Source organism: Panthera tigris, chromosome B1 (genome assembly GCF_018350195.1).
Source record: "Panthera tigris isolate Pti1 chromosome B1, P.tigris_Pti1_mat1.1, whole genome shotgun sequence".
Taxonomy (NCBI): Eukaryota; Metazoa; Chordata; class Mammalia; order Carnivora; family Felidae; genus Panthera; species Panthera tigris.
Genome location: NC_056663.1, coordinates 66,255,419 through 66,279,179, shown reverse-complemented (window position 1 = coordinate 66,279,179; position 23,761 = coordinate 66,255,419). Strand labels below are relative to the sequence as shown.

Below are 23,761 nucleotides of genomic sequence, written 5' to 3'. Positions count from 1 at the left end.
CCATTTACTTGGAAGATGTGAGTCTGAAAGACTTGTTCATAACCATCTGCATAGCAGGTGTAATTGCCCATGTGAGTTGTGGTAACCTTAGTAATATACAAGGACCCATCATCTCCAAAGTCCTATAGAAATAAAATAAAATGAAACAAAATGAGCTGTTCATATTTAAAATGTATTTGAACAATTCACTTAAAAAAAATAAACGTGTACTCAGGAGCAAAGTAAATAGACTAAAGTATTGTTTTTAAATTATCAAAATATCACTGTTAGTCTTTATAGGGATGGAAAACCTATAATTATCATTTCTCAAGATATGGTTTGTTTAAAAAGTGTAATTTCACTCATACATACAGATTTTTTAGTACTTATTTGAATTATATGAGTTTATATATGAAGTCAATTTCCACATATTTTTTTTTTCTAATTTAGCTTACAGCAGTCTCCCCTTATCCATGGTCCCGTTTTCCCCAGTTTCAGTTACCCGTGGTCAACCAGAGTCTGCAAGCAGATGATCCGCCTTATGTAACATCAGGAGGTCAGTAGTAGCCTCACACTAAATCACAATGTCTACATCATTCACCTTGCTTCATCTCATAACATGAACATTTTATCATCTTACATTACAAGAAGTATGAGTATGGTACACTAAGATATTTTTGGAGAGACCATATTCACATAACTTTTATTATGGTATATCGTTATAATTTTTCTATTGTATTATTAGTTACTGTTGTTAACTCTTACTATGCCTAATTTATAAATTAAACTTTATCATAGGTATGTATGTATACGAAAAAACATAGTGTATATAGGGTTTGATACTATACAAAGTTTCAAGCAGCCACTGGGGGTCTTGGAACACAACCCCTGAGGCTGTCCATTTTTAATTAATAAATAGGTAAAATGACTTGTTTTTATTTGTAGCTAAAACAAATAGCTCTTAATTATATTCTTTACACTTATAATTGTCCATTAATTTTTATATCCTTTAGTTATATATTTACCCAGAAAAGAGATGATGAAAGCAGTATGGTCTCAGAGATAAAATTTATAGCTATATTGATAGAGTACAATTTTTTAAAGCCCAGAAACAATCAATAGAGTAGAGCAAAACAACCATACCATTTCAAAACTGTGGGGGCAAATGTATGAAAGAAGAAAGAAAAAACAAAATCTCACAGTGTTTGTCATAATCAAATCTAAGAAGCACCTCTGGAACAGCAGAGTAAATATCAGAAAATCTTCTCTTCCACAAAGGCAATGAATACTCTGCAGCAAATGTCAAAATCAACTTTTTCAGAAAGTTTATCTATTTGGAAATAGATAAAAAGGGCTTGCACCAAACTACAGAGCATTTACTCCAAAAAAGTAGTTGAATCTCAGTAAGAACAAAGAAATTTGTGGCATCCCTCTCTCCACAGCTTCATGGATGCCTTGAACCACCAACTTTGTAATTCTGCTGTGAAAACCATCATCCTAGCAGGCACCAGAGGGGGAAGAACAGGGTAGGAGCTCTTCCAAGGTCCCATTCCCAGAGAATTGTCACCATTTGACCTATCTAGCAGCCCTTTGGGAACTTCCATTTTTCTGACTTTGTTTGTTTGAGCAAGGCTTTGAGTCCTATTCCAAAGGTCTGTATTGAAAAGAAACAACAGCAATTGTTTAACATTACAGCTTCTTGTGAAGGAGATATTAATGTGGATAACAGCAGGTGTACCAAACAAAATAATACAAAGTAAAAGAAACAAACAAAAACTTAAAGGGAAAGTGGGAATGGGATGTCAAGAGAAGGATATGAACAAATCTACATATTTCTGGGAATTTAGAAGTCCATAAAAATGTGTAGGACTGTGTGCATACCCAAAAGAGATGTGTTTTCTTTACATTTTAGAATTAGGGAAAGAATTCCTAATCTCTCATCTCTGATTGATATTGAGGTCCCGTAAGGACAGAAAGTGAAGGCTAAAGCAGACTTGTAACTGCCTATGGGAGCATTCAGTTTATAGCAAAAAGCAGAAATATAGCCCCTTGGCCTAGTCTGGAAGACTTATTGATTCAATACATTTAATTAAATATCTGTTCAATCATTAGCTCACCACTACACTGAGCAAAGGTTTCAGTGATTAAATATAGCAAACTCAAGGAGATTGGATACATTATACTTCATCAAAATTAACATGTGCTTCCCAAAGGATACTATCAAGAAAGGGAAAAGATCTCCAACAGAATGGAAGAAAATATTTGCAAATAATTTACCTCATAGGAGTTTGTATCCTCAATATATATATTTAAAAAAAAACTGTTACAGTTGAACAATAAAAGGGCAAACATTCCAATTAAAACAATGAGTAAACAATTTGAAGACATACCTATCAAAAAAGAATTACAAATGGGCAATATTCACATACAAGTATAATCAGCATCATTAGTCATCAAATACAAATAAAATATTTTTTATTTACAAATACAAATAAAAACCACTATGAAATACCACTTCACACCTGCTAGGATGGCAAAAATATATAAATAAAAAAATAAATAAATAAATAAATAAATCAGACCGTCAATAACAGCCATTGAAGAGGATGTGAGAAAATTGGAACCTTCCAACATTGTTGGTGGAAATATTAAACGGAATACCTAGTTGGGATGACAGTTTTGGCAGTTCCTCAAAAAGTTAAACAAAGAGTCTAATATGTCTAACAATTTCATTTGTAGGTGTATACCCAAAAGAATAAAAATAAATAAATAAAAATTTGTGCACAACTGTACATGAATGTTCATAGTAGCATTACTTGTATTAACCAAAAAGTGAAAACAATTCAAATACCTATCAATTCATGAATGGATAAACACAAAATGATATGTCTATATGTAATAGAATATTATTTGGCTATAGAAAGGAATAAAGTACTGATACATATTATAAAATAAATGAATCTTGAAAACATTACACTAAGTCAAAAAAAAATGAAACACAAAAAGCTACAAATTGTGTGAGTGTATTTATATGAAACGTCCAGAATGCCAAATCCATAGAGATAGAAAATGGCTACCAGGAGCTGAGCAGAAGGGGTGATAGGAAATGAGTGCTAATAGGTTGGATTCCTTTTTGGAATGATGAAGATATTCTAATCTTTGATAGTGATTATGGCAACACAATATTTATTTACTTATTTATTTATTTTGGAGAGAGAGCACATGCAGGAGCGAGTGGGAGAGTGGCAAAGGGAGAGGGAGAGAGATAATCTTTAACAGGCTCCACACGCTCCACACATAGCAGGGAGCCCAACATGGTGCTCTATCTTTTTTTAATTTTTTTTAATGTTTATTTATTTTTGAGACAGAGAGAGACAGAGCATGAGCAGGGAAGAAGCAGAGAGAGAGGGAGACACAGAATGTGAAGCAGGCTCCAGGCTCGGAGCTGTCAGCACAGAGCCCAACGCGGGGCTCGAACACACAGACTGTGAGATCATGACCTGAGCCAAGGTCGGACGCTTAACCCACTGAGCCACCCAGGCCCCCCTGGCACTCTATCTTACCACCATGAGATCAAGACCTGAGCCAAAATCAAGAGTCAGAGGCTTAACCCACTGTGCCCTACAGGTGCCCTATGGCAGTACAGTTTTGAGAATATACTAAGAGCCACTGAACTCCATATTTTTCAAAGGGGTTAAATTTATGGTATGACTATATTTCAAAGCTGTTACTAAAAATAAGTTATATATGGAATACTTAAATATAAAATATATATGTTAAAATAAAACTATATATAATTTTAGCTAATATAATCTTTATTTACTTTAGGAGCTCCTGGGTCACTCAGTCAGTTAAGTTTCAGACTTTGGCTCAGGTCATGATCTCACCATCCGTGGGTTTGAGCCCTGCATCAGGCTTTGTGCCAACAGCTCAGAGCCTGGAACCTGCTTTGGATTCTGTGTCTCCCTGTCTCTCTGCCCTTTCCCTACTCATGCTCTGTCTCTCTCTCTCTCAAAAATAAAATAAAAACATAAAAAGAAAGAATCTTTAATTAGTATAAAAATTTAGAAATCAAAAAAAGTGGGGTGCCTGGCTGGCTCAGTTGGTTAAGTGTCCAGCTTTGGCTCAGGTCATGATCTGTGGTTCCAGCCCCAGGTCAGGCTTTTGTGTTGATAGCCCAGAGCCTGGAGCCTGCTTCGGATTCTGTGTTTCCCTCTCTCTCTGCCCCTCTGATGCTCATGCTCTGTCTCTCTCAAAAATAAATAAACGTTAAAAAAGTAATAAAAAATAAATGTTTAGCAATCAAAGAATGACCAATATCCTTATGTAAAAAATAAACACTTCTGAATTACAAAACATGGTAAGCATTAAAAGAAAGAAAATGAACCTCAGGTTATCTATGCAAAATATACATAAAAAATACATTTTAATCCTCATTTATGCAACAGTTATTATATGTCAGATACTGCTCTAAGTAATTGATAAATATTGATATATTTGGTCCATATAACAAGCTATGAATCTGCTAAAGAGAATCTGTTAAATTCCTGCCACGTTATAGCAGGGGATATTAAAATGTTAAGTAATCCCCTTAGTTTCTTTTGGCCCCTAATTAGTAGAACTAGCATTTGAAGCCAGGTAGGCTTACTCCAAGGCTGTGCTTTAAACCCCTCCACGATGCTGCCTTCCTTGTCAATCATAGATTGAACTAGAAATAAGGACAAGAGAACAAAGAAAAAATTCAAGATAAAATGCCCCAAAAAAGGAAGTCAATTATACCGTTAAGTTTGAAAGGGCCAGATATATAGTGAGAGCACATATGGAAAAGGAAGAAGGAAAGCTGATAGATCTGAGGCTTAAGTCAAAAGACAAGAGTATTTAAATAAGTCAACAACTGTGTCTCTTCCTTTCTCAGCAGCAGAAAAGGAGGATGACAAGAAGGGTGCTGTTGTACTCATTCTTCTCAGGATGCAATTGACAAATTTTCAACATCTTTTACAACAAATATTATTAAAGTGTTTTTTTATACGTGTGGTGATGATTAGGCTTTACCCTTTAAGGATTGTTTACTGTTTCTTTCAACTTTTAACTTTTGAGTTTGCTACTTTTCATGGCAATTCTCCAATTTTTTAATGCATTGCTTATCTTGTAATTTTGTGTGGAATACTGTAGTTTGGATTTTTTTTTCATTCATTATAGCAGCTTTATGATAAGAAAGACTTTTTTTTTTCATTCTGATTTAAAATAAATATTTCCCAGCATTTCTTTCTCATTTCCTAATGTTTGTAAAATTACATTTAATCCTTTAACATTTTATTTTTATTTTATTTTTATTTTTGTGAAGTAAGCAATCACCTTTACATTTTACCTAAACCATAATTAACTGTGTCAGCCGCATTTGGTCGGGAAACTCCCTGGCCCATTAGTGATTTTTTTTTTAAATCCTTGTATTGTTAAAATATCATAGTACCCAGTGACTTACGAATATTCATACAGCAGTGCTCCAAAAACATACCTTGTATGTTTCTGACTTTACCTATATTCAAACCATGTGCATTTCTTTTAAAAATAGATTCCCTGTAACTGATTCTCATACAGATTGATTGCAATCAAGAAAATTACTATGAAGCTTTTGAATCTGGGCCCGAAAATAATGAAAATGTACTCTCAGTCAAGAGAGAAAGAGACAGAGAGGAGACAGAAAGAGGGAGTGAGAGAAGGAAGAAGAATAAGAATGTGAACAAGGAGGAGAGGGTAGAAGAAGGGAAAAGGGAAAAATAAAGAGAAACAGTGGCAAAAAAGAAGGAAAAAAATATAATGTATGCTCTGGCAATCATATTATTTAGCTGAAAAATAATATTTCTTTAATAACTGCCAAATAAAATTAAACCCCTCTACATTATATAAGATTAATCATACCACATATCTATAGCTGCCAGGAGGAACTTTCATAAAGCTACAGGGGAAGGCTCATGACCCGCACAATAAGAGAGGATTTGGAACTTGATCCTCAACAAGAAAGTCGCTGTGTGATACACATGTGTGATAAAACTCCTTGCATTACTGCAGGCTGCCTTTAAAAACACTGCTCACTCTTACTGCAGGGCACTTTGGCTAGAGAATGGAAATGCCAAACATAAAGACAGAAGCTGTGATTCTGGTTAACACTAAGGCAGATAGTTGACATGCGGCAGGATAAAATGTGGGAAAGCCAAACTTCTGTAGAAATCAATTAATAATGGTTAGAGTTACAAAATATTTTGTGAAAGATTATGATCCAAAAGTAACAATTGATAACCTAATATATAAGAGTAATGTACCCAGTGTGCATAAGGTGACAGGGAGGCAGGGGGGCATGGTCCTGGAAGAAAGATTCATCCCAAGCAGAACAAATCACGGAGACCAAATCAGAACAGAAATGAATCCCTTCACTGAACAAGAATAGTTGGAAATAATTGTAAAAGCCCAAAGAATATTTGATATTTTTAATTATTTTTATATTTCTATATCCCAGACTGTCAATAGGTATTTTAAAGTATATTTTCAAACAATCTTTTTTAAATCTCCATAAAATCTGAAATAAACAACTTTTCCATGTATTGTTCTATATAGCTACCTAGAAAATACGACTCTTCCTTGTCTACTATAATTAAGACTCCTTCACCTAATGATGTGAAAACTATCTGAGAATATAACTTTGAGAATGTTTATTTAAAGTATCTTATTGCTATCTCTGTTACTCTGCAACATGAAATTGCTTTAACTTAGAGTATTTTCTAAAATAGCATATGTGTGACCCCTTTCTAGTCTATATTTATGTTTTTCTCTTTCTTCTAAATGGAAGCAAAATCTTCCAGCTTCAATTTCTTTCAATATACAACTTTATAATCACCTTTTCAGACAGCTTTTCTATATAAACAAGACTTGAATATTCCCTCATCACTTTGAGTAAGGCATGGATCTTTTCACTACACTAAAATTAAACCCAATAAATATTTATTGAGCACTTAAATATGTCGGGCACTGTGCTAAATAATTTATATAAATTATAAAATTTCATCCTTTAAAAAATCTTTTTTAAATGCCCTACTATTGACTCCATTTTATATACAAGAAAACTGAAGTATGCTGATGCTAAGTTTGAGGTCACCAGTTCTTATGGTCTGAATGTTTGTGTCCCCTTCCCAATTTATCTGTTGAAATCCTAATGCCCAATATGATGGTGTGAAGAGATGGGGCCTTAAGGTGATTAAATCATGAAAGTGAAACCCTCATGAATAGGATTAGTGCTCTTTTAAAAGAGACCCAACATAGACCCCTCACCCTTTCCACCACTTCAAGACACAGGGAGAAGCCACTTGCTATGAATCAGGAAGAGGGCTCTCAGCAGAATATTAATATGGTGTAGGGGATAAGCTTAGGAATCCCTGGGCTTACACCAATGGGTTAACAAGGCATAAAGAAATACAAAGTCATAAAATGCTCACACCTGAGTTTGGGTAAACCAGTTTGGCACTCAAGAATAGGGGGGTGCAAAGACACCCCAAGAATAGGCAGGTGCAAAGGTGCCAGGAATCGGGCGGTGCAAAGGCACCCCAAAACAGAGAGGGGGCATAACCCTCAAAATAGAGATGGAGAGGCAAAGGCCTAAAATAGAAATGGTGCAAAGGTGCTAAATACACAGGTATATGAAATGAACAAGATTAGATATTCAGAGTGGAAGCACCCCCAATTTAGTACTGTAGCAGAAAAGCTGTTTTCACAGGAGTATAGGGCCAGGTTAGGTAAATTGGTGAATTAGACCACAGACGGCTATGCTGCAGGCAAAGCAGTCAGCAGAGATGGTTAACAAAAGAAAAGGTGCCTTGTCAACCCTGAGGTTATTCCCGCTATCTGTCTCATCCCCTAGGCTAAGATAAACAGAGGTGCTGCCTCATGTGTGCTGTAAACAACCCTCCTCCAGACTGCCTGCTGCCCGGATTTTGCTTTGTATTAACCCAAACCCCTAACCACGAATATCCTCAAGACCCCCCTCTCCCCCACATCCACAAGTTAATGTTCACAGATTCATTGTCCCTTTGTGCACGTCCATCGCCCATGCTTGTAAGCCTTCTGATCCTAATAAAAATGGGGCAAGGACCCTTATTCGGGGCTCTTGTCTTTTTCCTGGACATTAGCCATCTTCTCGCTTTAATCCTGCATCTGCTCTTTTGCTGGCCAAAAGAGAACTTTAGACTTAAAATCTATGACAACATGGTAGTGCTTTAAACTTTGATTTCTCAGCTTCAGAACTGTGAGAAATAACTTTTTATGGTTTTTGCTACTAAGTCTTTAGTGTTTTGTTATGGCATCCCAGTGGACTAAGACACCACCAAAGCCAGGGTATAAGATGAGCATCCCAACCATTGGACTGCAGAATCGAACTACCCTTGTTATTATGCAATGAAAGTATTTTTTTTTAATTTTATTTTATTCATTTGCCAGGGGGGGAAGGGGCAGAGACAACGCACACCGTCAGCACAGAGCATGAACTGTGAGATTATGAGTTGAGCTGAAATCAAGAGTCAGATGCTTAATCAACTGAGACACCCAGGCTCTCCTTGTTATTATGTAATTGTTAACACATCTTCCTCTTTCTAGATTTCCACTATTTTAGCCAAACCTCAAAATTACCTTTGAGTTTTTAAAATATATATGTTTTAATATATATATAAATAGATACACTATATATAAATATATATAGACACATCAATCATACTCTTTACCTCCATCCTGATTCAGCTTTTCTAATCTTTTAATCTTTCATTTTCTCAGCATTTTTCTAATCTTAAATAGATGAAATCAAATGTACAATTTTGATGCTTGACCATAGTTGAGAATTATGGCCTGAGAATAGGCACTCTTTGAATTCAGGGACAAAATCTTCCATTTATCCTGAACCCCCATTACACCTTTATGATCTTACTGCCAATAGAAACTCCATAAATATTTCTTCAGTGATTAAATCTTTATAAGCTTCTACACAATTAAAAAGTTGCCTCAAGGCTCTGATGTCTGGAAAGTCAATAGAAAAAAAACTACAACTTTTTAAAAAATCATTAATTTTGTTGAGTTGATTGCTTACATTCTTTCCAAAGCAGTAAAAAAGAGAACTGTGGTTAAAAGTAAAATCTGTAACACATTTCAAAAATTTTGAAAAAATATTGGGGCTACTATTAATGATAATCAATTATGTAAGAGTAAAAATTAGAACATTTAACAACCTATAAATGGTAAACACTGACCACTCTGAATATATAGGGTAGCACATGTCAGTTGTGATTATACCAGAACATAACAAATGAATTTCAGGCCTATATTTAACAACAGGCATTTGTTCCAATCCGAAAGAAAATTTCATCCATTAAAAAATGGCAAATTTTAAATTTAAAACTTACTTTCCTATTTTGTATTACGTTTTTCTTCATAGTTCTAGATTACATGGTAGCAGTGTTACTTTACTTTAAACGAGGCTTTCTATGTAATATACATTGCTTCAATATACACTCACATTAATGTAATTTCCTTTGTAATTTTGATTATGCTAGTGTGCTTTTACTTTGTAAACTTGTATAAACTATTTCCTAGCTTTTTATGTGTATAAAATATGTTTTCATAAAATAGCAATAAAAGTAATTTAAGCAAACATCTACATTTTAAAATTGACTAAGTACTATTATCTCATGATTTATGTGATTTTCTAAAACTCTGGTAGTTTCTCATTAACCTATTGAGATATTTATTCCATCATCAATAAATAGCACAGTGAAATATAAAATTCAATAATGTAAATATAGTTTGTTAAATACATTATTTGTAAAACTTTTTTACAATTTTGTAAATTGCATTTTGTAAAAAATTCAATAATGTAATTTAATTTGTTAAATACATTATTTGCAAAACTTTTATTTTCTTCTAGGGGCACCTGCCTGGCTCAGTCAATTAAGTCTCCGACTTTGGCTCAGGTCATGATCTCATGATTAGTGGGTTCAAGCCTGCATTGGGCTCCCCACTGACAGTGTGGGGCCTGCTTGGGGTTCTCGCTCTCCCTTTCTCTCTGCCCCTCTCCCAATCGTGTTTTTTCTCTCTCTCAAACATAAATAAATAAACTTAAAATAAAAAACAACTTTTTCCTCTAAAGTAAGCCATTTCATGTGTTAAAGAGATACACTAGAAAATAAGTAAACTAATATGGACTGAAATTATTATTTCAAGTTAACAAGCAAACAAAAGTCAAGCAACTACATTCTTTGGTGAGAAAAATCAAAACCAAAATCATGAAAGCTATGTAAAAAATATTATTTGATATTTATGTGAATAATTAGATTAATTATATTTCATTTCACTGAAGAAAATAACCCTGCACTAATTTGAAAAGATATATACATCCTTATGTTTATTGCAGCATATTAACAATCACCAAGATATAGAAGCAATCTAATATTCGTTCATAGACAAATGGATAAAGAAGATGTGGTTGGGACACATGGGTGGCTCAGTCGGTGAAGCATCTGACTTCAGCTCAGGTCATGTTCTCATGGTTTGTGAGTTTGGCCCACATCAGCCCAGAGCCCACTTCTAAAAACTCTGTCCCCTTTTCTCTCTGCTGCTCGCCTTCTCACACACATTTTCTCTCTCTTTCTGTCTCTCTCTTTCTCTATCTCTCTCTCTCAAAAATAATTAAACATTAAAAATATTAATTTAAATATATATATATATATATGTATATGTGTATATATATATATATATATATATATAATGGAATATTACTCAAACATAGAAAAGAATGAAATCTTGCCATTTGTAACAACATGGATGGACCTAGAGGGTATTATGCGAAGTGAAATGAGTCAGAGCGAGATAGATAAATACCGTATGATTTTACTTATACATGTAATATAAATAATAAATGGACAAATAAAGCAAAATAGAAACATACTCAGATGTTGAGAACAAACTGATGCTTGCCAGAGGGGAGGGAGTTGGGAGACAGATGAGATAGGTGAAGGGGATTAAGTGGCACAAAGTTCAGTCATAACATAAATAATACAGGAAGACATAACGCACAACATAGGGAATATTGTCAGTAATATTGTGACTGCTTTGTGTGGTGATAGCTGGTAACTAGACCTGTCATAATAACACTTTCATAATGTATATAAATATCAAATCACTGTGTTGTACAGCTGAAACTAATATAATATTGCATGTCAATTATTCTTCAATAAAAAAGGAAAGAGACTTACAAAATGTTTCCATTGATATAATAGTAATAAATTAAAAGTGTCTATCATTTTTATAGAACTACTATTCAAAGGGTTTTATGTATATATGGATTCAGATTTGCCCCAAAGATAATAAGGATTAATTAAGTTTCAGAGTCCCTCATCTGTACATTTACAAGGATATGACAGGAACCCTGAAATGCGTGTATATCGCTATATGTTTCTGTATAATTTATAAATATATTGAAGTTTCTGATTTCCTGTCTTATTGTAATAAACATCCAATTTTGTATCTAATTGTTATTTATAATTTGTATTCTATTTCTTAAATAGAGCACCTTTAAACTACAGGTGTTTTATTTTTTTGATGGAATTTACAGGGTTTTTTTAAGCTTATTTATTTATTTTGAGAGACAGAGACAGACAGAGCGAGACAGAGTGCAAGTGGAGGAGGAGCAGAGAGAAAGGGAGGGAGAGAATCCAGGCAGGCTCCACACTGTCAGCACAGAGCCCAATGCAGGGCTCGAGAACTGTGAGATCATGACCTGAGCCGAAAGCAAAAGTCAGATGCTTCACCAACTGAACCACTCAGACGCCTCAAAATGTGGGTGCTTGAAAACTTCAAGGTCACATAATGTTGAACCACCCCGATTATATGAATTCTTTATATTTTGGCAATATTGTACTTTACACATGAATAAACAGAAGTCAAAAAGATGAAGTAACTTATCTATGAAGATTTTTAGTTAATTTTACAATATTCAAAACTAGGCCATCTGACTGTGAAGTCCAAGTTCTGGAAGTCCATGCTTTATGGATATAAGCATCAATATAGATGAATCTCCAAACACAATGGCAAATGCATATGTAAAATACAATATGACTCGATTTATGTAAAATTCAAAAGGCAAAAATTAACTGTATCTTTTAGGTATATACGCATTATACATTATATACATTTATGGTAAAAATAAAAAACAACAAATAACTAGTTAACATATAAGTCATGGTAAGTGTTATATCTACAGAAAAAGAAGGAGAATATAATGGGGAGGAGCCTATAAGCAGCTTCAAGTTTGTTGTTAATGCTATATTTTTTAAATGATTATTGGGTCCATAATCATCACTGCATTTTTTTTAAGTTTACTTACTTTAAGAGAGAAGAAAGTATGATCTGGGGAAGAGGAAGAGAGAGAGAGAATCCCAAGCAGGTCCCTCACTGCCAGCACACAGCCAGATGCAAGGCTCAAACCCACAAACCGTTTTATCATCATCTGAGTCGAAATCCAGAGTCGGAGGCTTAACCAATTGAGCCACCCAGCAGCCGCCTATAATTATCAGTGTATTACTTTACTTTAAGTTGTATACTTTAAGTTGAAGTGATTTTTAATGAATTGTTAACAGCTAAACACACACAGTTAGGAGTATAGACCCCTGGGAGCACAAATGCTTCCAGCCATTTCTCCATGGACCTCACTATTTGCTCATGAAAAACACTGGGGGCAGTAGAGATCAGGGGGAGCATCCATCAAGTGTAGTTCTGATGTTGTGTAACATAATGTAGTCCTGCTGCTGAGAAAAAAGAAACAACAGTTCTTGTCTGAGTCTTCTCCCCAGTGGAATAAAGTTTTAAACTGCCAAAGAAAGGCAGTGAATCCTGTCACTTTCTGTTGGTGAAAACTTACTGAGTTTGGGAAAGGGAGAAAGGCAAGAAATCTTCCTACTTCCAGAAAATTAAAGATCCCTTAACACTGGGGGCAGGCAGGATATCTGAGAAAACTCTGCTCAAAAGACTCAGAGACACATGAACAGCCTAAGGCTAAGGTTGAATGAGGAAAACATAGAATGCTTCCTTGCTCCTCACCACCCAGGATATCAAGAACCAGAAAATAAGCAACAGCAGAATACCACTAATGGGGAGGACCAGAGCATGGAGAGACAACTTCGCTGAGGCACAAAAGTATAAAATTGAAGGTGGACCAAGCAGAATCAAGAATTTTCTCAGATAAGCAATCTAGCTCCCACCTTAACCAAAAGGTACCACTAGAGGAACTTGAAACTGTCTAACTTGGTCTCTACTACCCCACACAGAATATGCGGATTTCAACAAAAAAATTATGAGACACACAAAATTGAAAGGAAAAATAATTTGTTGTTGAGAGGTGAAACAATCAAAAGAACTAATCTCAAGTATAAATCTACTGTTAGGAAAATCAGATAGGGGATAACATAACAATGATTAATATGTCACAGGCTCTAGTAGAGAAACTTGAAGACATTCATGAATGGATGGGTAATTTCAGGAGAGAAATAGAAGCAATAAGAAAGTGTCAAAATACATGCTGGAAATAAATTTAAACACACACACAGTAGCAGAGATGAAGAGCGCCTTTGACAGGCTCATCAGTATGCCTGACACATCCAAAGAAAGACTCAGTGAACTTGAATATAGGTCAATAGACATTACTCAGATGGAAACACACACAGGAAATTAGTGAAATAAAAATTTAGAAGAAAGAGAGAGAAATGAGCATCCAAGAGATATAGGCCAATATCAGTCTAAAATGTGTGTAATTGAAATCCTAAAAGAAAAGAGAGAGAGAGAGAGAGAGAGAGAGAGAGAGAGAGAATGGAGAGAAAAATGCTTGCAAATGAATAGTCAAAATATTTTCAAAGATAACTAATTAAAAAAACAACCAGGAAATAAATTCATACTGCTGAAGACCAAAGATAAAGAGAAATGCTAAAGGTTGTCAGAAAAACAAATGCACATAATCAACTTTAAGGACCTGGAGAGCCTTCCAGGTTCTTGACACCAGGTATTACCAGAGTAAAAGTATCGACATATCTGAAAAAAAAATATGTATAATGTAGAGGAGTGGATGATCTCCAACAGAGGTTAAGAAAAATCAGGGAAGTGAGGTAACAATATCAATATCAATTCTCCAACATAAAATAAGAGAAGTTCTCTTTCCCTGACCAAGGGAAGTTGGACCATTCAATCATTGATAACCTTATTGCAAATATCAGTCAATCACTCCATCAATTAATTGTTTGAGCATATATAAATAAAAAATGCATACAATTTTAACAGAAAATGATCAGATTCTGATGCTATTATATATTCAAATGATAAAACTAATCATCTCTTGGTATTTGTACCTAAATAATATTCATTTCCAATCACTTTCTTTTCAATAGAATTTGCTTCTTACTTTCAATGTAGTTTTGATAATTATCTTCCCAATATCTTCTTGGGTTGATTTTCATATTCAGTTAAATTGAGTTTAATATTCATTGATAGATATCTTAAATTTCACAGATTAAATCAGCAAATAATAATATGCAAAAATCCACTCAGCACTATTACCATGAATCATCAGTCTTGAATCAGAAGAGCTCTGAGAACCAGAAGAAAGCAAACACATAATTCAAAAACCAATCAAGAGGCAGAAACCACACAGTAATTTGAGCATGGAATTTTCTGTTAGAAATTACTAACTGTAACAATGAATTACAGTAATGGGTGATCGTCTACTAAAAGTACTCTAAACAATGTAGGAATAACAGATACAGGGGCAACCATTACCCAGAGAGGTGAGATAGTAAGCCTAAAGAAGAGACTCCTTTCCTGCATTGCTGACACCCAGGCTTTTGTAGAAGGTAGGCATGTCCATGGTCATTAGAGAGTAGAAAATTCACTGAGCTGCAAAGCTTCCCAAGAGGTACAGGAGAAATTTTTCATAGGACGTACCCTGCTGGAAACCCCCAACTGAGAAGTCACTTATGGTGTTGTTGGAGAAATCCACCCATGGGGACTGCCATGAGCTGTTAAAAATCGTGTACTTTTAGAGTCAAGGGACTAAACCAGGAGTTGCACAAAGCTTTGGGGCTAAAAAGTTGCACATAGTGCAGAAGTCTGCCAAGGAAAACACACCAGAACTTGAAAGAGAAACCTTCCTACTGATGTGTTCTTCTAGTACTCTCTACTAAAAAAGCATGCCATCTGCTACAGGAGAAATATTTTCAAATATATTACAGAACTATCATTTAAGGGTGATTAGAGAGAAGACACAATGCATCAAAAAAACATCAGTTTTCAGTATCTTTCAAGAAAAATGCCAAATTAGGAAAACAAAAGGTCAGCGGTCTGATCTACTACAAGCCATATGTTTTTCACTACACACACTTTCTATCCTCATCATTCACTAATAAAGAGAACAAGAGGGGAGAGGGGATAACATATAGAGAATAAATTCAAAAGTATCCCAGGGCTGGATACATTGTTATTTTCAGTTTGTGAAAATTCATCAAACTGTAAATTTGTGGTTTATGCATTTGTCTGTAACATTTTTTAATAAAGATTTAAAATAAAATATCCTTGTTGCAAAGTTTAATTTCTGATTATTAGTGACTGCCTGTGTGTAGCACTCCATAGAATCCATGTCTATAGCCCTATTAACACGTATTTCTCTCTGTTGTAATTGCCTATTTAATTGCAATGCTCTGAATTGAAAATAATTTTATTTCCACATCCTAAATAAAGGTTTGTTAAAAAGGAACTAAAGAATGAGTTTACTGTGGAAGTAAAGACTTGTCAGTCATTCAAAACATGTTTTTCTATGACTTCCCATTTTTCCTCTACATGAAGATAATTGTCATTATATATGCTATCAGGAAGCTACTGGCAACAGTATTAATTATTTTATGGTAAAAACCAGATGACCCTCATTTAACTCCCTAAGTTCTTGCCCTTCAATGAAATTTACTAGTTGGACACCCAACTCATCCTCAATACTGAAAGTTGAAATGTCTTTGCCCTTCAATGGAAAATCATCCCAAATCTTAAAAGGTAGGTCTTTTTGACAGTGTTGTTAACATAAGAATCACCTTTTGTGGTAGACAGATTTCACTGATGGTCTCAATTACTTGCTTTTCTAAACAATGTAATTTGCTCTATATCTTTCTAGTCTTCTCTTTGACTATGACTTTTGCTGTTTTAGTTACTCTGGCTAAAGTGATTTAGTAAATGTGATGCAAACAGAGACTTGAAAAAAAGAAAAGTGCATTTCTGCTTGCCCTATTACATGACTTGTCCTTCTCTCTTCTGGATTCTTGCCATTAGCATAAGCACACGCAGATTAGCCTCCTACAAATTGAGACACCCTATGGGGTAGAGCTAAATCATCCCAACTGAGGCTATTCAAGACTGAGCAGTTCATGGCTTACACACAAGTTTATTACATTGGACTGAGAAAATTAAGCAAGGTCAGTCTAGTTTAATCCAGATCATCAAGGTCTCCATGCTAACCCAGAACCTTGCAAGAAATAATGAATGGTTGCAATTTTAAGTCATTTAATTTTGGAATAATGTATCATGTAGCAATGTTAATTAGTGTAACTTTTTATCTCTGGCTGGAGTTTTCTCTTACTTGATTTTTTTTCATTATTAAAATTTTGTTTGGTTTTGTTTTCTTAAGAAATAATGTTCAGAGCACTTCACTAGAGTTATTGAATAGGCAAACTGAATAAGAATCAAAAAGCCACATGTAGAACATTAAGTGATCACTTGGGTTTCTCAATAACTAGAGAGCATTTTTCTTCATATCAGCAATGAGAGATTGTAAATCTAAATTGTATTACAACCAAAATAGAGAATATCATATACCATGAACTTTAAAATTACGTGGGATGAGTTAAGAGCTTATATTTAAAATCTATAAATGCTGAGCCTACTAAATAATATAATTGATGAAAAATGAAATTAACAGTTAAAATTTAAATATACAGTAGTAATGTTCTGATTTCATTAAGAAAGTTGCAACGTTTAAATAAAAAATGTTTTTTAAATCATTTGGAAGTCTTTTACAATCAAAAGGTGATAATTCAATAAATGTAGACTTACTGTTGTTTCATTATGTGTGAACTGACCCACAGGTTGTTATTAAGTAACATAACAAGTTTGATGACCATCAGTGAGGTAATAATGATGAACAGCCGAACAAAACTGAACAGTCTCATGTTCCATATCATTCTGCAAGTTAGGGGAAAGAACCTTATGATTTCATGATTAGTCATGAAATACTGTTTATATGAGAAATTTATTACTGAATTTTTCTTCTCTGGGCAGTTAGATGATAACCCTATTATTGGCTCAGTTGTCTTTCGTAAGTTAGGAGAAAATGGGGAGTATTGTTCTTCTAATTGCATGCACGACAGGTAAAATATAGGTCATATTCAAAAACAATGACTCTTTTTTTTACATTAATGCTGTCTGTTACCACGATAAGAATAAATAAGACTTTAAAAAATGAAGAACAGGGGCGCCTGGGTGGCGTAGTCGGTTAAGCGTCCGACTTCAGCTCAGGTCACGATCTCGTGGTCCGTGAGTTCGAGCCCCGCGTCGGGCTCTGGGCTGATGGCTCAGAGCCTGGAGCCTGCTTCCGATTCTGTGTCTCCCTCTCTCTGCCCCTCCCCCGTTCATGTTCTGTCTCTCTCTGTCTCAAAAAAATAAATAAACGTTAAAAAAAATTAAAAATAAAAAATGAAGAACATTAAATAACTTCTCTAAGACTATTTCTTTCAGGAAATGTTTGTTGGATACCTTCTTTTTGGCTGGCCACTTTGAATCTCAGGCAAAGGCTGCGTACTTGTCTTTTCATATGTCCTATGGGAAGGGATAATTTCCTTTTAACTAATCACAAAGAAAAAAGATATAATCGGTACTGAGGACCTGAATAAAGATGATTCTTTATTCTACTCCTAATCTTAAAAAAATTTTCAACTCTCCAATCCAATGGGTGCTTACTTAGAACAAAGATGTTTGCAGAATTTATAGGATGCTGATTATTTAGCATTTCAAAATGTTTATTTTTTTCTTTCTACTTATTCTTTGTGCTTTCTTCAGCTTTATTGGATGATATTATACATCCACATGTGTAAACTTAACCCACCAAAACTATGCTTATTAGAGAAGCCTGGTTGATGCTTTTTAGTTAACAACACTTTAATTCTAATTACTTATTTAAGTCATTGACTTTCTGAAAAATCAAAACTTGAATTTGAAATCCAGCTTTGTCACAGACTGCTTTCAAGAAAACTGGAGAAAGCTGTTTCCACTCTCCAAGCTTCAATTTCCAAATATACAGAACGGGGTTGAAAACATTTGCTCACTTTATGTCACAAGTAGATCTGAGGAGAAAATGAAAATAAAATGATGTTTCGGAAAGCACTTTGTAAATTACAGTAAAATAGGACATATGACCCTTTTAATGATAAGGAATTAAAAGTTTGTATATTAGCACATCTAATTTTGCATGGATTGAAGGTTTCCAAATGGGAGGTAAACATGTTAAAGTAACAATCAATATTATAATTACTTTTAGCAGTTCATTCCAACATCACCAATCAGTATAGTTTTCATACAGTTGGTAAAATTAAGATGTTCTGAAGTTCTTTTATAAATGCAGCTGTATATTCTTCTGTTTGGAAGGACTGTTTGTCTCACGGTTCCTTTTCTTTGGTCTACAAAGGCTCAGATAGCTTTGTTGTTCGGATGATAATTTCACATTTAGAGCAAAATGTAAAAGAAAAGCGTAACTGAGAATAAAGCGATACTTCCTCATTTGAGATTTTCTACACATTTCTAAACTCATCAAAAAGGATGAAGTAAAAAGTCATAACTAAGAATCTTAAATAATTAGTATATATTCTTTAAAAACATTTTTTACCTCATGTTAACATCTGTAGAAGAAAAACCACATGTGATATACTAATAGAAAATGTCACATGAGAGTTTTAAATTTTATATCAAAAAAGAATATATGATTGCCTATGCAGTCTTGTCTCTTGCCATCAGGCTCACAGAGGCCTCTTTTGATTTCTTTCCAGCAGTCCAGAATCCTTTCCACCCTGTAGTGCTCACACCTATTGCTTAGTGCACACCTTCCAGAACATCTCCTATATATCCTTGAGATATTACACTAAATCTCCTGTTGGATAACAAAAATGAAGTCCCCTCTGTATAATCTATCATATTACTCTATACTTTTTATTCTTAACTTTTGGTACAATTGCTATTAGCTTTTAAATTTTATGTGACTATTTTTAATGATCTATCTCCATAGTCTTATCCACGAAGGCAGGTAGCATGTAGTTCACTACATGTCTTCAGCATGTAGAACCATGCCTGGCATATGGGAAGAGTGCAATAGACATTTCAGTGTGTTAATAAAATAAATCAATAATAATTTCTCTTTTTCAAATTTCCCAAGCATTTAGTTGGAAAATTATTTATTATAAACAACATTTTAAAGTCTATATCATGCTGAAAATAAGTTTATTTTACCTTTGATTAGACTTTTTATTAAGTGATAGATCATTAAGTGTTGCTATTTAGATTTATTAGATAAAATTATGCTGCAGCATTCCGGTTTTAAACCCAACGAATATACTTAAACCTTAAATTATTTATTTCATTGGATTCCAGAGCATTTTATTTATTTATTATTTATTTATTTATTTATTTAAGAGAAAGCGAGAGAGTGTGAACAGGGGAGGGGCCAGAGGGAGAGAGAGAATCATAAGCAGTCTCCATGTCCAGCACAGAGCCCCACGTAACGCTTCATCTTACAACCGTGAGATCATGACCTGAGCTGAAATCAAGAGTTGGCCGCTTAATTGACTGAGCCACCCAGGCACCCCTCCACAGCAAATATTTTGTTTAAAGATGGTTATCAAAATTAAATTCAATCCTGATACGTCATGGGGCTAGTTTGCTGGATTGAATTAGGTCAAGCTATCAAGAACAGTGACTGGTCTAATATTTTTTCCTACTTACATGTTACTAAGTAGGCCTGCTCGAGTTCTGTGAATGCTGGCGGAAGACATGAGATTCCTGGGTCAGTGACAAAAGTCTTCCTTATTTGTAGTGCAGCAAGCAGCATGAGCTTCACACTTTTATCAGTTCCCCTTGCCCCGTCAGCCTTATGGGAATGATGCAAAGCAGCCCGGGTGAATGCTGCACATAGTAAGCAAGCCCAAACTCTGTTTTGGAGGGAGACACTATTTCCATTTTCAAGGACTGTATTCTACACAAATACCCTTACAAACATAGTCCTGAACAAAAACCGTCAGTGCCTCTGTTCAAAAGACATGCAAAAATGTTTAACACTCAATGGAAAATTGTTTTTTAATGTACTCCTCATTTAATGGAAATCTTGCAGTTTATACTTTGAAATAATCATTTTATTCATTTTATCAGAGCAGTACTGTGTCAGAAAACTTTTATTTCCATACGTATATTTAAGCACACTAAATATGACACCAATTAAAGCGTATACTGGCTTGTTGAAACTCTTCTCGCTAATAAAAAATAGATAATACGCAGCCATAGAAATGTTGAATGTCGGCTTTCCTTCTTTTGGATTATATTTCTAGAGCCAATCATGTTGCACATTTGTAAAATGCTCCGTTGCATGTGTAAGGGTTACATATGCTCTAATCACAGAACTACGGTTTTGTTATAGAATGCTTAAGCTGGCAGAAGTGATAAAGATGAGATAGAGGTGTACATCACGTAATAACATCAAATATAATATCTCTTTTACTTTCCCAACGCATGCTGCTGGCCTCAGAAGAAAACTGATTCTATCCTTGCTTCAGCCCAATTTTGCTTTAAATTTGAAAAATTTGAGGTGATCGCATGGCTGAAGTCAGTAAATGCAATCCAGGTTTGCAAAATCTAGAAAGGACTGCTTTAAACAAGAGAGTGGGGGAGGATCATTTCAGTGGGGATAGCACATCACCCCTGCCATGGAAACCTAAATTCAAAATCAAATGGTGAGGGGTTGAAATTGAAAATGAAGACTCTGCCACAAATTTCATTCTTGAAATGACAAGGCAGCTTCTTTGTAGTGATATGAAATTACTAACTTAAATCAACTTCTTCCATAATTTATTTCATTTATATTTTGGTTGTGGATGAAGTTTCTCTGTAGAGATTTTATGTGCTATAGTTTTTGCATGGCAATTTCAGGTGCAGATATAATGAAAAATTGACTATTTTCTATAGCCCCTTTTCTCATTCATAAGACAAAATAACCAACATAATTAAATTTTAAGTTATGAAAGAAATACATAAAATTACTTGTAAGATAACTCAATTCAGTATATTTATTCCATCAAGGAATAAATGGACACAGAAGATCTGAATAATTTGCCCAAGGTCATAGAGTAGGTGAGGTCAAGAGATGAAAAAAATATAAACATAACTTCCTAGATCAGTCAATTATTTAAGTCATCGTCTTAAGGCTTTCTTTGCAATTTAATCATTAATACTCTATGAAGAAACCTGAGATATCTTTTTCTTCTTTTCTTTTTTTTTTTTTTTAGACCTTTGCCTGAAATAGAATATATGAAAGCCATTATAACAAATCTTCTAAGTGAAGACCATGTGTTTGGACTAGAAGGAAAATATAGATAAATGTCTTCCAGTGTGACATCAATGGGTTAATGGGTCCCAAGTGAGAGCTGGGGGCCACTCACAGTGTTAACTTAAGAATAATGCTTTGGACTAGAAGCCATTTTGGCCAGGTGTGGCAGGCTTTTAGCCAAAGATGAAGAATCAGCAGAAACACCTTTAGATCAAATTATGAGAGCAGAGCTATAGCAGAAACAGAGACAATGGAGGAGGGGTGTCCAGAACTCTTGGGGATACCATGCCCATTCCAAGATGCTTCTGAAGCCAGGATGGGAGAAGTGGCATTCAAACACTAGAAGGTAAATATATTTTCCTAGATATCTCTAGAGCTATTAAGGTGGGATGCCTGGTGAAAATGGGACAAAGGCACATAAACCTGGTGCTGGCAAAGCAGTTTTGAGTATAAATGGAAGGGACTATGTGCTAAGCAGTGTGGGGTGCCTCATGTGGATCACCTTTTTCCATACTGACAAGATTCCTGGGTGGTGGTCAAGATGAGCCTCATTTTACGGAAGAAAAAACTAAGGCTAAGAGTGGTGAATTCCCATTGCTAGGAAGTAGCAGGGCCCAAAGTTTGAGCCAACCTTGGTTGGTGGGCTTGTTTCTTTTTCATAAGGTGCTTAGCTACAGCCAGGTACCTGCTTTTGGAAGCCTAGTGGATACAATAAAAGGAGCAAGAAACAGAAGTAACATTTTGAGACAATTTGCCACAGATCTGAGCTGATACACAAGGAGGGGGTGGCTTCCAGATACAACTGGAAAAAAAGGCACAAAATAGGCACAATGTGGGTGGGCAGTCCAGTTACTCAGCTGTGGTTGGGACAATGGGTGAGAAGAGAAACATTTGAGGGATTCTCAGCTTCTCAGCCTGAATGTGGATGTTTGGATTTCCTAGTCATCAAGGAAGAAGGAAGAGAAGTGATTTTCCATTTCTTCTCAGCACCAGTGAAGCATTTACTGGTTGAGTAGGTGGGGGAGAGGCTGGCGAGGGGTGTGAAGAGAAGGCATATTTTTTTCTTCAGTGGCCAGCGGAAGGCAGCCACAGCGCAGCACCACTCCTTGGCACTGGGGTAGCCAGATCTCCTACCTCCCAGGGAGCAACATAGGATGTGGAGGGCTGGTGGAGGCACCGACCAGGTCCTGCATGCAGCCACCACTCCCACATGAGTCTGAGGACATTCTGACATGTCTCAGTAGTTATCATACAGTATGGCGTGCCTTTCCATTAAGATGTGGACTTCACAAGGGCAGGATTATATCTTTTTTAAAAGCTATGGTCTTAGGTCAGATTTACCTATGAATATACTCTGAGGATCAGTTGGGAATGTTCTCAGGAGCAATACCTGTTAGAACATGAGGGAAAGGATGAATGGTGATGGGATTAGAACAGAGGCCATGGAGAGCTTGGAGTGTGGCTGGATACAGGCTTATGACATGACATGTCCAGGAGCAGGACGTATCTATTTCTATTTCTTTAAATGTATTTTTAAAATATTTTAAAAGATCTTTATAAAAGATTAAAAGTAAGTATGTAGTAAGTATGTAACTTACTACATACACTCTTATGATAACTGTAGCCTTTATCACTAATTAGCTAAGACTTAGCAATATGTTATATGTTTTTGTTCATAAATGAATTTTTTATCCATTGTAAATATTCATGAAACACTCACTAGGGAGTATACGGTATTCAAGGTCCTCTGTATACCAAAGTGTACCAACTAACCAAGAAATTGCCATCAGGAAGCTTAATTACAGTGAGGACAATACAACAGTAAATACAGAGAAGAACTAATTTCTTAGCGCAAAATTATGGAAAAAAAATTTAGGGTGGAAAAGTTATTTTGGATGGAATGGTCATATAAGACCTCTCTGCCAGGGCATATCTTACTAACGAAACTATAAGCTTGAAAAGGAACCAGCCATGGAAAGGGCCATAAAGAAAAGAGAGAGATGCTCAAGCTCAAAGCCCCAGAGGCCAGAGCTATTGATTGGAGTTAAATCTGTGAATATCACAGCAGTTACTTCAGGCTGGATG

At 35.1% G+C, this 23,761-nt stretch overlaps 1 protein-coding gene across 1 annotated transcript in view; it reads right to left on the bottom strand.

Annotated features, from left to right (window-relative positions):
• FSTL5 (follistatin like 5) overlaps nt 1-23,761 on the bottom strand; it is a 791,029-nt gene that overhangs the window by 185,748 nt on the left and 581,520 nt on the right. The window contains exon 8 of the mRNA XM_015538440.2: nt 2-122. Within this exon, the coding sequence (XP_015393926.2) occupies nt 2-122 (121 nt within the window). The remainder of the gene's footprint in view (nt 1; nt 123-23,761) is intronic.